General features: G+C 38.6%; 1 protein-coding gene across 6 annotated transcripts in view; it reads left to right on the forward strand.

The window, feature by feature from the left end:
• Positions 1–14,169, forward strand: part of ARHGAP29 (Rho GTPase activating protein 29) — a 52,683-nt gene that overhangs the window by 872 nt on the left and 37,642 nt on the right. For 5 of the 6 annotated variants that reach the window (XM_065071085.1, XM_065071089.1, XM_065071088.1 and 2 more), the window contains exon 2: positions 2,034–2,379. In XM_065071085.1, the coding sequence (XP_064927157.1) occupies positions 2,118–2,379 (262 nt within the window). In that variant the 5' untranslated portion in view covers positions 2,034–2,117. Of the gene's footprint in view, positions 1–28; positions 1,271–2,033; positions 2,380–14,169 lie in introns of those variants that run through there. The other variant, XM_065071087.1, reaches the window with a different exon arrangement.

Consider the following 14,169-nt stretch of genomic DNA (forward strand, 5'->3'; position numbering starts at 1 on the left):
GCATGTGTTCTGTGAGGGAATCTCTCCCCCATCTGCCTTGTAATGCGGGAGGAGCAGACGTAAGGGCTCCTATTTATGAGGAAAAGGGGACTGTTGTACTACACTGTTCACTTTTGGTTCAGCTGCTACTTCACAGCAAAAGTTTCTCTCAAGATTTTCCCATCCAGAAACACTTTGTCATCACTTTTATAATTTTCAAAGTGGTGGCATTATTGTACTACTTGTTGCTCATCTGAATTTAAAAAAGATGGTACATATCTATACAATAACCCAGTTTTAAAAGTATGGACTTGCTGCAGGAACAGGTCTAACACATCATGCTACTTAAAGTTGACTCTGAAGCTGGCCAGACTTAAAAGAGGCATGTCCTTTAAATAATATGAAAATCTCTGTCTTGATATAAATAGATATCACACTTGTTTAAATGAGAGAAGGTTGTGTGGCTTTTTTGCTGTAAGTGCGAGGTGGATTTGCAAAGTAGCTTTGTAGCCATGAGAATTACATGTGGGAACAGAAGAAACTTGCTTAAACATTATGCTTCATGTTTATTGTAAACCATGCTTCAGTCTGTTTGAGGTGTTTGGAATTGCTTAATTATCAGCATTATTTGTGTAGTCTCATGTGTACTGTCGTAGGTACTGGCTTTAAACAGTAAACAGAAATTAGAGCAGTTAATTTGTGTTAAATTCTGAAGTTTTCTTGCCCCTCCCCCCAGCGCACACTCCCTGGAAGGCCTGCAGATTAGTTACAAAAACAACTGCTTTGACCACGTTTCCTTTGATGTATTTAAATTGTGAGGAGAAATAAGGCAGAAATAATGCAAAAAACATGGAAGTGCATTAGAATAACACCTGTTGATATAGGTAGTGGGAGTGTTCAAAGTGTTGAAGGTGCTACTTCTTCAGTTGGGCTAACCAAATACAAACATCTGTAGGTTAAGTCATTTCAACCTGCAATCTAGATCATAATAACGTTTTTTAAGATTAAAATAGTCAAATTTAAGATTTTTCTGCAGATGTATCCGCAAGCCACTTTAACATTTTAGCTGTCATGTTCCAGATTTTTTTTTCTTCTTCCCCTGTAGTGTTTGCCATATAGTATAAACATTGAGAACTCCTGGTGTTGAGAGAATAATAGCAGGCATTGTGCGAGCTGCTGGAACCATACCTGATTCTGCCACCTGGAGTTTGCTGCTTTGAAATGAATTGCTTAACCTGACATTGGGAAAATTGCAGTAGCATTCTGTTTTTCCTGAACAAAAAGAATGCAGGTAGTTGTTTAGTTATACCGATGTAATCTCTCCTAAATTTGTGCGTTTTCACGGTGGAACTTTAAAGGTGTACTGAAGCAGAGGAATGCCCTTCAAGATAACTGCACTGAGATTTGCAGATAAACATTGATATTAAAATATTTTTAAATCTTTTCCCTTTTCTGTGTCCTTTGATTGCCTTTCATATTAAGAGATAACATGCTGAAAAGCCCACGTAACTTCTTTCCGGATGTTTTTCTTTCTGAGACGAACTGTGATGGGCCACGATTTCTCGCTTGGCACATTCTACATGAAGAAAATTCATCATGTCAGATCAAGGCTGTCATCTTAAGAGACAGGATGCTGAATATATCCTGGTGGTTGATGCAAGCATCAAGTGCTTTTGCAATTGTATTCAGCTGTAGTAACAGTTCAAGGTAAAGAATAGGTCTCAGGGTAGATGCAAAGAACTTAATTCTTAAGGTTTCCAGAATATTCAGGCAAGAAACTTTTCTCACGAAGTAAGCATGCATCATAATTAGCTTTTGAAATAGTTTCTGCATACCACTACTTTTTATACAACACTGTGTATCTACTGTACAAATTAAAATAACTTCAAACAGCCAAAAACTTTTCTAATACTTCAGTTCAGCACCATAATGTACACCAGTATGATCTTGAAAGAAAATTTGGAACTTGTTAGTACAAAAATATTACTTCACATATATTCCTATACTAAGCAGCATTTTTCTTTCTCCACCTTCTTTTCCCCCCAATTTTTTAGGGTTTCATCTTTGGCTGGTCAAATGGACGATAAGCAACACTGAGTGTTAACTGCGAGAGCTCTATAAGCACAGCGGCTGCTGGGATGTTGCGACAGAACGGTGGAAGTAACAAGCGTGGTTTGGGATTAGCCCGACTGTCTACCTCCAACTTCTTCACCATCTCTAATTCAGGAAATTGGGGAATGGGGCGCAGCACCAAGAGCAGCTCTCTGAGCAGCATTAGCTCCAACTCTGACTGCTATGATAATCCTGTTGTGGACCCAGAATATATCATGCAACTGGTGAATGATGTCAGAAAATTTGCAGATGTGCTACTCTATTTGAAGGAAGCTGTTCTTTCAGAAGGTATGTCAGTTGTTCTTAATTCTTGGATTTTCTGAAACTCTTACAACTCTATTCGTATGTTTTTTACTAGTCTTTACTGTGGTTACTTCCCCTTGCCCTTTAGCTTCCCCCCTTTATCCTCACTTCCTCCCCCCTCCCCCAGCATGGTGATTACGGGAAATGATGGTTGTTAGTTTGGGTTCTGTATTTCCTCATCAGAACACTGTGCAATATGTTTCATAATCATAACAAGGGAAGAAAGGCTTTTAGCAGGCTATCTAGGCTGATGCTAAAAGTTAACGAGACCATCAGCTTATGAGTTTTTAATCGCCTGAATGTTTTTTGTAATTCCAGAGAATTCTGTTAATATTTTGGTGATGCCTCAGTTTTCTAGGCTGTTTTGGTTTGGTTTTTGAAAGTCCTGTGTGCTAGTAGTTTGAGTTGTAAGGTACAATGTAACTCTGCAGTTTCTTCCTCTGCAAGATAAGTATTTACCATTTTCTGCCAGCAGGTGGAAACTGCAAATTTTCTCGCGTATGAGGAGTGTGCATTGTTGTGTGTTCCCATTCCTGGTATTAGTCCATTTTTGGTCATCAGCAGGAAAGCTTTTATCTAACTTGTACAGAAATATTACCATGTTAACAGCTAAAATAACATCCAGAACAGTTTTATATGGGATGTCCTGAGTGCTGAGCATTTGCAGTCACCGCTGTGTCTCAAGTGAGTCTGCACACTACTGAAATAGCTTTGCCAAAAGGTGTGAACAAATCTTAACAAAGCAATAGTTTGCCACCTCGTGTCAGCAGTGCTTTTGCTGAGCACACAGGATGAGCAGAGTTTTTTGTGAAATGGGGTGTCTGGTGCTTACCAACACTGAGATGGAAATCCTGTAGGAAAGTGCTGTCGAAATACTGAAGTGTTCCAGTTGCCATGCAGCAGTTGTTAATTAATGTTCAATTTAAGTTTTGGACTTGGAAGATCAAAAAACCAACAAGGAAGTTGTCTTGTTTTATACTACGTTGTGGAATTAATTTGTTAAACAAATATTGTCCATGTAAAGGATTGTTAATTTATAAAGGGGAGATGTTTCGTTTCCACACTTGGGGTGTTCTTTTTGACCTCTGTCCCTAAAATCTCATAATATAGGTAGTTCTGTATTGTTGGGCTTGCTTGCTGCTGGCTGGAGACAATGTCCTGGAAGCTGCATAGTTTGGATTGCATTTCTCCATCTTATTTATGTTTGGAAATGTCTACAGTTGTCTGTCCAAAAATTGACAAAAACTTACTAAGGTGATTGGACAGACTTCTTACACATAAAATTCTGGCTCCTAACGCTTGCAGTTTACCACAACCCTGAAGTTAGATTAATTACTCCAAGTTGGAATCCATTTCAGGGATAGGAAATTAATTTCTTCCTTTTTGGACAGCATTAATTTATTGACTTGATGTAGGTTTTATTGAAAAGTAAAACTTTGCTTTGAAGTTCATGAAATAAGAAGTAAAAATAGATTCTGCTACTAGCTACAGAAAAAAAACATTATTTGGATGTGTATACACTGCATGCATCTTCACGCAGTTCAGAAGAGGCAAATATAGGTGGAGCAACAGGGTTGCATCAGTGAACTCTTGTATTTGCCTGGCAAGTGTTCCCAGAGTCTGCTGTAGGTCTTTTGACCTGCAACTAGTGTTTCCTCAGCTTCTACCATAGGTCATAGTATTGCCAGTTTGGCAGATTTGTGTAAAAACACCTTTCTCATGGGCTGTAACTTCACTCTTGACCTCATGGCTCCCTGTTTGCCAGGGCCGTTCAACTGCTGGAGTCTGTCTGCATCAGTAGGGGGGCTGGCTCTGGGAGGGTATGTGCCCTGAATTTTGTGCCAACTGATGGTTGTATCCCCTGCTTGCGCTATCTGAGCTGCCTTGGGAGAACCTAGCAGTTACTCACCCCTGGTTCACCTAGCAGTCTACTGATGTGGTGATACTATCTTGGGTGAAAAATCTGAGCTATTTTGGGTTGTAACATATTCGTGTCTGAACTAGATCGTAAGTGCCCTTGGATTATAGACTTGTCCTGCGTTTTGTGTGGTACAAATGCAAGTGATACGTAACATAAAGAACAAGTTGAGATCTCTTCAAAGGGACGAGTGTTATATAACTGAAACTTTCTATAGATTTCAAGGCTATTTCTATTTGCATTACTTATGCTAATACAATTCAGTTTCTGAAAGTAGTCCCATTGTCATAATATTGAATAAATTTTGGCTATTACTTGTCAACAAAGTTAAACCTGTCCTTGTAACTTGCTTTGATTATTTTCAGAATCTCACTCAGCAATGTTTGTTGTGTAAACTGAAATCTAAAAAAACTTGGAACTTATTTCTTAACGATATTTCACATAAAAACCCAAAATATCTTCTCTCCCATTCCCCCCTGCAAAACTCGCAAACAAAAAACCCTCTGAATATAACTGTAGAGTTGAAGAGTTTGGCAGCTGTTAGATCATGAGGGAGCTTGCAGTTGCCTCTTGTGTTGAGTGAAATGCCATGTGTTCTGTACATTTCAGTTCTTCCTGTCTTTTTAAGAATTTCCTTTTGAATCTAGGCGTTGTACTCGCTGGGTGTAATGATCTGTTACTAGCAATTCAACTTGAGGCACAGGATTGAGACACTTTACCAATGTCTTCATTAAATAAGAGGTCTGGGAATTCTTTGAACTCAGGTCAATGAATCCAGTGCTGATTCACAAGAGATTTTTTAATTTAATTCAACTTGATGACAGGCTGAACCTGCAGTAGTTGAACAGTTAGTGCATCAGTCTCTTGGTCTGGTCTTCAGTTAAATTTCCAGATGAGCGAGATTGTGCCATATGACTGATATTAGTTTGGTTAGTTATATTGTCATCATGTCTTTGTGTATGAACTGAAAGGTTGTATTTGTTTGTAGCATTAGAACTTTATAAGGTCAGAGATAATTGAAATATATTGAGGAGATTCAAAATAAGTCCATTTACATTCCTTTCTGATAAGAAGAAAATGAAAACAGTTCCTCAGAAATCCCTGCCTAGAAGGCTAAACTTGAGAACTGTCTAGAACTAATACCTAGAAGTCTCAGATGATTACCTGCAATCCGTGCTACTCTTAAGACTGATCGAGTTTTCAGTTTTATTGATGGGTTTCTGTATTCTTGGTGTACCCCAGGCTTAGTTCTTGTTTCAGTTTTAATGTACATCCAAAGTACAAACTATGAAGATACCATGACTTGAAAGCTGGTGAGTTTTCTCTTGGTGTTTTGAGTTCCAATAGTAACTTTCCAGCTAATGGGTGAGAGTGTGAGAACCTAATTGTTGCCTGCAGCTTGCACTCCTCTTTGAAAAGGCAGGACGTGCAGTGAAGTACAATCTAAAAGCTGGAGCTATCTGCGATCTTCACAGGTAGTAGCACTCAAGAAGAGAAATAACTTTCCATGGTAGAGAGTGTTTTAATAAATGAGAAGTTCTTTGCCTCTGCTTGGGGCTTAACCTGACCAAAGTATTGAAAATACATCAGACTTTGAAGTGCATGAGGTATATTTAAGTCAAATCCTATAACTTGAAGAGGGTTAATTCTTGTCCCAAAGCGTGGGTTTAATGCATCTGCAAGTAAGCACTGTTGAATTTTGAGGCTGACTTCTACATGTGTAATATGTTCTTTTGGACAAGAGGAGGTATGGGGTATCTGCTATACACTGTGCAATCTTTTTAAAATACAAGGATGCCTATACCTCATAGAAGTTGTATAGAAAGCATGCAAGCCACTTCTTGGGACAAAATGTGCAGGACCTACCTCTTACAAACTTCTAATAAATGATTTATCAGTTTAAAAATAGTATTTGTTTTTGCATGGATATGCTGAGTTGAGGATCTGTTTAAAGGTGGGCATCTATGTGTGAGACTGGTGATGCCACAGTCTGTGCTGTTACTGTCCATAATACATTCTGCTGTTGCTTTAAGCAAATGATGCCACTACGTGGCCTTTGCTCAATTGAGATTTATTTACTCAGGTCTAAAAGGAGCACACAAAATATTTGGGACACAGTCTGAGTTCCTCATTAGACGATATTTTACTAAGTGTTTCACTTTAAAGAGTAAATAGTAGCTTTTATCACATCAGAGGGGGGAAACATTCCTGTTTCCCTAGTCTGAAGATAGTTAGCTACTAGTTTTGTGACATCTGCTTCTTTTTTTTTAAGGAATGTAATGTATATTTCATACTGTAAGGTCTGCCTTCAGGACTGTGGGAAATACTGTTTCATTGTGAATAGCTGTTAGGGTAAAATTTGCATGTAGTTTAAAAGTGCGGGAGTAATTATACTTTATACTTTAATATATAATCTTCTTGAGCTGTACTTCAGAATATACTTAGGAATTATTGCTTGCTTTATCACCAACTTTGAAGTAATCTTCAAAGTGTGATATTATGTGCTTCATGTAGGTAATTCTAGGTCCTCCTCATGAGCAAAAGCTCATTTCCTCAAGTTCATCCTGCTTTCAACTAATGTAAATTGGAGCTTATTCCAAAATGTTAATGTATGCTTTCCCCCTCCACACCCCCAGATACCTTAGAAAACAGAACAGCAAGATAAAACTTCGGCCTTTCATCACAGTTTTCTCTTTGAGGATCAGATTTTGCTGTCTAGTTTCTTAGACTTTGTTAAGATTTAAAAAAATTCATTTATTTGTTTATTAAACTGAAGCAGAGGTAAAAATACTGGTGAAGCTGGATGGCCGGGTCAGGAATGTCTGCCTCCCCTTTATAGTAGCACCAACATTTTCAAAAGGATCAAGAATGCTACCTAACTTGAAATGTATCAGGTCCTTATTTTTGAAGGATAAGATATTCAACCCAGTGGGACAATTTTAAAGGTGTGTCAAGGTAAACAGTTTGCTCAAAATAAGGAACCTGTAATCTCTAGTGACTTCAAAACATTGTTTTAGCATTGTGCAGATTGGTATTAATCACATGCTACACTAAAAGCCAGAAGATGTCTGCTAAATATAGTGCTTGAGGGTCAAAGATGAATGATTCCTCTTCAGCCCTTCCAGGCTGGATAAATGTGTCCTTTTTCAGTACTGTCTATATGATGAAGGCACTTTAGTATTTTTAGCATTTGATTTTTATTTCTCTGTTTTCTGAAAGTATAAAATGTTAGTGTTGTTTTTCTGAGGCAATGATTTTGAAAGTTTGTCCTGTTTTTGCTAGGGAAATCTGAAGTTCATTAGCTATTGTGGTGAAGATTACAGATTGAAATTATGATAACAAAATACTAGGTGTAATTTTGCTGTTGGACCTTTATTCTAGTTTTGATGCTTCTCAATGATACGTGCTGTCTTTGATACACCTTAAACTGGATGTATTTACCTGTCTAACGATACCTCATAGTATGAATAGTTGATAGGTGGGCAAACTGCTCTAAACAAGGATCTGATAAAGTGTTTATCTTCCTTTGCAACCGTCTCTGGAAGGAATGTGTGGTGGTTGTGAGTGTTGGTTGGGGTGTTTTTTTTTCTTTGTTTGTTGTGGTGTATTTTGTTTTTGTGGTGTTTTTTTAGGAAGTTGGACTGATCTCTTTAGAAGTTTTTGTGGAAGAACGTGCTGGTTTTCTGTTTGATAGTATTTTGTGTCCTAGATTAAAAACCTTCACTGGAGAAGGGAAAGTAAAAGGCAGTCAGGGCAGCTTGTGGGAACTGTGAGAACACAGTCATTATTAAATGCATAAACAATCTGTTTGTGAGTTGATTAAATGACCTTCAAGAATCCTCGGAAAAAGGCAGAGGAATTAATGTAAAGCATAGCACATCATCTCCCTTATTCCATGTAGCACAAAAAAAAAGGGAAATCAAAGCATCTAGTAGATAATAAATCCTGTTACAGAAATCACAACATTCAAGGATGTTCATAAAAAGTCTGAAGTGGAATTTTAATGTTAATCACTTTCCAGGATCTACTGAAGTGTTACACGTTGTAATACCTGAAGAATGATTCTGTAACTTATTATTAAAATATGACATTTTTTTGTACTTTGTAGCTCTATTCAGACTTGGTCCACAAAGAATTAACTGCATGTGTTAAATGTGTTAGCCTGTAATAACATCGTTCATCATCATGCTGAAGCAAATAAGGTGTTAAGAGGCGAATTCTGACAATTTGTATTTGCTGCTTTGGATGTTATTGTTCCTGTAGCAGAGTTGGCAGGGAAGCTGGGACTGAACCAGACTGGGGCAGGTGTGAGGCAGCTGGGAAGAGTCGCTTCTGAAGGTGCTCCTGCAGAAATTACAGGTTTTTCTTTCCCACCAACAGCTGAATCAATGGTACAGTTCTGTAACTATTGAAAATCTACAAGAAGTGCCTAAAATTGTTGTTTTCTTATTATAGAGCTTGTTATGTTTAGGGCTCTGTTTTAAACCATGCTAATAGTGTGTTTTCACAGCAGTTGGAGAAGAAACTGAAGTGTGAGCTGCTGTGATGTCGCTGCTTCCTCCTGGCACTGGCAGCAGTTCTCTGGTGACTGCAGAGCAAGCAAGGTCTGGGGGCAGATCTGCTTGAAAACCAGTCCTAGGAAGAACAATTTGTTTTCAGCCAAATCGGTTTTGTGAATGGGCTGGCTGTTAGGTTGTCGTGGGTACCAGCAAAAGAGGGAGAAGGTGACTGGCAAAGGAGTGAGTGGCCAGAGGTTAAAGTGGACCAAGACTGTGAGAGATGTGGTGGAGTTGGTGTGGTGCTCTGCCCTGGCATTACTGCTGAACCCCGTACCAGCTCTGCCATCTCCTCTGTTGAATGCTAAGTTCGACAGGGGTGTATGAAAGGTGTGGGTGAGAGGGAGAACAGCTAGCAGGAAATGCCCTTTGTAGATGGCAAATTAATCAGCCTTCTTAGCTCTGAGTTTTTGACATACTTGAATTTCACAGTCATCTTTTAAAGTTGCTTTCCTAAAACCTGCTTCTTATATGCAAAGACGTATGTGCTTCCTGTCTTTCTGACCTGGAAATTCCGTAGTACACCCTTTCACATATCTCCAAGTAGTAGTCAGTGTTAAGTATTAGTTCTGTCAATCTGAAACTGTTCTTTGGCAAATGTGAAATTGTCTTTCAAGCTAAGAGATCTAAAAGATGTAAACAAGGATAAGAACAAAGTAAATACTTTCTTAATTTTTTTAACAAGTGAAATTATTGCTAAGAATCTACAGCCAATAGTAGTGATTGTTTTGTGTTCGTTTGGGTTTTCTCACAGTTTCTGATGTTTTTCATGGCAAAACTCAGAAGAAAATAAAAAAGACAGGCCTGTAAACTGCTTCTCTTAGTAGAGCTCTAGGACCAGAGCAAACCAGAGGCAACCTCCTCGTTTCCCCGTGCTTCCCCTCCTTCCACACTGTCCTTTCATCCTCGTCTCTCCCATAAGCAGGACGCACTGAGATCCCTGGCTGTGGGTCCTGTTCCTGTCCAGTGCTAGATTCCTCAAACTGAGAAGCTGTGCAAAAAAAGCAGGAGTTCAACATACTCCAGAGGTCTCTGTTCTTGAAAGAACTGGTGAAACCTGAAGACAAGCCTACAAAAAGTAGTTTACAGTCCAAGTTTATGGGAGACACCCGTAGCTATGGACCGTGCTTCCCCCTGGAATATTACGCTTCAGCCCGGAGAGACCTTTCCACCTTTCTTGTCCTTTCACTCCTGATCATCCCACCACCTTTTCTGTCCAAGCTTTTTGTTTTCTAGGAGTCTGCCCTCTTGCAGGGTTTTGTTCAGGGAGTCTTGGACTTAAAGACACTGTGGCCAGAGCCAGAGGAGCTGGGCATTTTCTTTTGCTTTGCAGGTTTGTGATATAAGAGCACTGCAGTCGTGAACAATTCTGTTTCCAGTAGTCTGAACAAGGCGAGGGAAAACAAAACCAACCTCCTTGAAGTTCAGTTCAAGCAAAGCTCTGTTCTTCATAATCAAAGTGTAAGCTGCCTGTTAAATGCAGGTTGCTAACACTGGATAGTAAATGCTGTTTCTTCAGTTTCAGGGAAGATGAAAGTTAAATAATAACTTAGTGGGCCAGCAGATAAGTTTGTGGCTGATAGGACTACCCCTCCCCCAGTTGCATACTCCGCATTCCTTCAGAACAAATGTTCACTTGTTGCTATAGTGTCTAAGATCAGCAATCAGGAGGGGTGTGTGTGTCTTGAAGGCCTGTGAGTGGAAAATGGAAAGTCAACCTTTATGTGCAGTTTGGATATTTTTGTTGACTTAATTAGCATATCTGCCTTTAGGAAAACTCTGAACTATTTATGAAAGGGCATAGGCATTTTCCATTTTTACATTGCTGTTGAGGTACAAAAAATGAAATACAAGTAAAACTCTATTCTTCCTCCTTTTGCATTTCTGATGTAAAAAAGAATCTTGAAACACTTAAAGAGCTTTAACCATTTTGTTAATTAGAATTACCTTCCCTTTCTGTCACAGCAACTAGACTGATGAAACCGATATTACAAGATTAGCAAGGTGAAAGCTGAATAGTGAGGAAGAAAATTAATATAGTCAGATTTATTTTTTTTAATGAAGAGGTGAATTTAGGCCTTTCAACAGGAAAAATTCTTCTAGTGTAGTTTGCAGCTTACCTAAGAAACAGAGGAACACTTGGACACAAAAACTTGTGTCCCAAAGAATCTGCCCCAACGCCAGAAAGATGTGATTTGATTCATATGTAGTGTGAAGTCTTCTGTTCTTAACAGCAATTCCTGAGTACATGTAGGGGCTTTTGTGTTTAAAAACAAAACAAGATCTCTTGGCAAAATGTATTCTAGTGTATCCTCAAAAATGTTGCATTTTCTCTGATGCATTTATGTATGAAAGTTGCAGCATAAAACAGGAACGTAAATACAAGTGACTTTTTTGTTTGCCTTTGTCTAAGTTGTGACTGTCATTTTAATGATCTTTACTTAATGAGGATTTAATGGACTAAATCATTCCTTTTCAACCAGTCTCATTGTGACTGTTTTTTCTTCGTATTTATGTAGCTTGGTCACAGAACTGAAGCTGACTTGTTTCTTAATTCCAAGCAATCTAGTCTGGCAGTTTCTGTAATTTGGTTACATTGGATCTAATGTCTCATTAATGGATGGGAGTTAGAACTGCATGGCAGGGAAGGAGATTTGGACCTTGATCTTCATAGGTAGCTATCTCCCTTTTTTAAGGCAAGTAGGGATTTTATGGGGTCTCACTCCTTTGTATCCCTAAAATGCCCTTTTTTTTATAGAAGATTGCTATGTTTGGGTTAAACTTTCATTAATTACATTCATTACAGAACAGTGTAACTGAAAAACACAGGACTTGAGGAGTTTTTTTTTGTAGAGGCTGTGACTTAGCTGTCAAAGGATTTTTTTTTCCTTTTTACCTTTTTTCCTTGTTTTCTGTTTGAAGGTGTTTCCTTGGGCCAATTTTAAAAATATGTAGGAATTCTTATTTGCCAGTTTTGTTTATCTGTAATTTGGAGACTCTGTCAACTTCAGATGAAGGTTGGTTTATCAGACTTAACTCTTCAGAGTTGTGTTCTGTGTCATGACTAAACTGCTCCAGTTATTGCTTAAATCAGAAGTGGCAATGAAAGCTCCATTGTTAATTTTCCAATGGCAATGAAAATACACCTAATGCAAGGAGCGGTAAAAAGCTTTTAAAGGACCTTACAAGACTCTTATCTGGGGCTGGGCGTTCAGTTACACGGTTCTTTTGCTAGTGAAGCAGCCTTTTGAATGGCTACAGTTGCTTTGGTCTAGAATGATGATCAGAGATTTAATTAATGCTGGGACTTTAGTCTCTCATCTTCTTACATGTCTGTATGTGAAATAGCATACAGACTTCTTTATTTTTTACTGTAAATGGGTGTTGGAGAATATATGGGAGAAATAAGGAAGCTTAAGGTTCAAATTCTGATGACTTCAGTAGCTTCAAAGAGCTATTGTAATGGTATAGTGTGATCCCTTTTTCAAATGTGTTGATTCTCTGTGCTGTGTTTAACTTGGATTCAGGGCCCACAGGTGGGTGTTGCGGCAGTTCATCACACTTTTAAAAGTTCTGTTAGTACTACTTATCTATGAGCCAAAACAACCGTGATATTATGAATGTTGATATGTGTACTGTGAATGCTAAATGGAAAGGCAGGCTTTTATTCTGGAAAAAATGAGGTGTTTCTTCTAACTCTTGTACTATCTTGATCCCTTTCTAGTTTTAGGAATCTGCAAGATGTGGCAGGCCTGTTGAGAAAGTTTTAGCTAAGATGCCTTGAAAATAATGTTGTCTTTGATTAGAATGAATCACAGGATTGTAGATCAGTCATTTGCAGGAATTATGTTTGTGTGTTAAAGCACAAGTGTGTCCTCTCTCTCACTCCATGCCTTTTCAGCAAGAGATTTTGACATCTTTAGGATTTGGGGCCGAATTTCAGTTTTGTAGCACAGGGTTTCCAAAGGGTGCTCTACTCTGAGCATAGTACTGAATTTTTTCCAGTTCATGCAGGTGTGATCGGTTTAGGGCTCTCTGTTGTGAACAAATCTAGCATCTCAGCTGATGTTCTACTTTTGGACTGCAGCATATTCTTACTCTATTTCTAAGATCAGATGTTGCTGCAATAGTTATGCACAGGGAGTTCCGGAAGCATTAGCGTTAGATATTGGTCTGATTGGTTCTTTAGTTAGGATGCCTAAGTTAATTTGTAGTTGCTTGGTTTTATAGGGATGTGTGGAATGTGAGGGTTTGTTTGTTTGTTTCATAGATTGTATATAGGGTACTTTGTTCCAGATGTTGCTCCAACTATTGAACTAAAAAGTCTATCCAGAAGTTCTTCAATGCTGACAACAATGGGGAAAAAATGTTTACTGGAATCACTAAAGTGGAGATGTGGAGAAACAGAACAGTAGTGGTCAATGGGCTGTGGTCTCAGCACACAAGTAGGTTAATCACTGCCAGCAGAAGGGCACTTGAAGGAGGCAGCAGCTTTTTGGAGGGACAGTGCTTCATTTGCTAAGGTGCAAATTGTTTATCTGAAAGTGTAGTAGCATATGTGAATTGTGACTTGCGAGAGTTGAGTGAACACAGTTAACTAAGAGCCTTGAGAAAGTGACCATGACAAATAGCTTATGCTGGTCCTGAAGAAGAGGAAACTAACAGCTGAATTACGATTGCAGAGTGGCCAAATTAAAAGCTCTCTGGTATTCATGTTTGGCCCTTGTCTTAAGAGCAAGGAATGGAGAAGTTTTTCTAGATGTAGCTGGCTTTGGCTGATGACTGGACATAAGATTTTAGAGAAGGGGGCTAAGAACTGGATTTGGGAAGAAAGTAGTAGGTCTGGAGCATATAAATAAATCGGATTCTTAATAATGAGGGAAGCTTGTTGTGCATCAGATGCTGCATGCCAGCGGATGAAAAATTAAATGTTTGGGGCTACTATTCAAATATGTAGTTGACCAAGTTCTGCTTGTTTCCATTATAATTTTCACATTCTGTATGTTTTACAGACCTGCACATTCTTTGCTTTGGTTGTGGTGTGTTGGTTTTTGTTTGTTTGTTTTAATTTAGCATTGACTAGCTGGAATGGCAATTTCAGTGGTACAAGATGGAAACAGCTGTGTAAATCCAGAACCATAACGGAAACAGATTCTGTGGTCTGTCACATTTCTATTGCAAGGTTTGTGAAGAAATAGTACTCAATTAGAATGCGTAGTGAGCTGCGCTGTGGGTTAATGTTGTCTTCTGGGGCATGAAAGTGCCAGTGTGACATCAGTTACTGCTATAATGACAGTGTTG

Source organism: Columba livia, chromosome 8 (assembly GCF_036013475.1).
Source record: "Columba livia isolate bColLiv1 breed racing homer chromosome 8, bColLiv1.pat.W.v2, whole genome shotgun sequence".
In the NCBI taxonomy this organism is placed as follows: domain Eukaryota; kingdom Metazoa; phylum Chordata; class Aves; order Columbiformes; family Columbidae; genus Columba; species Columba livia.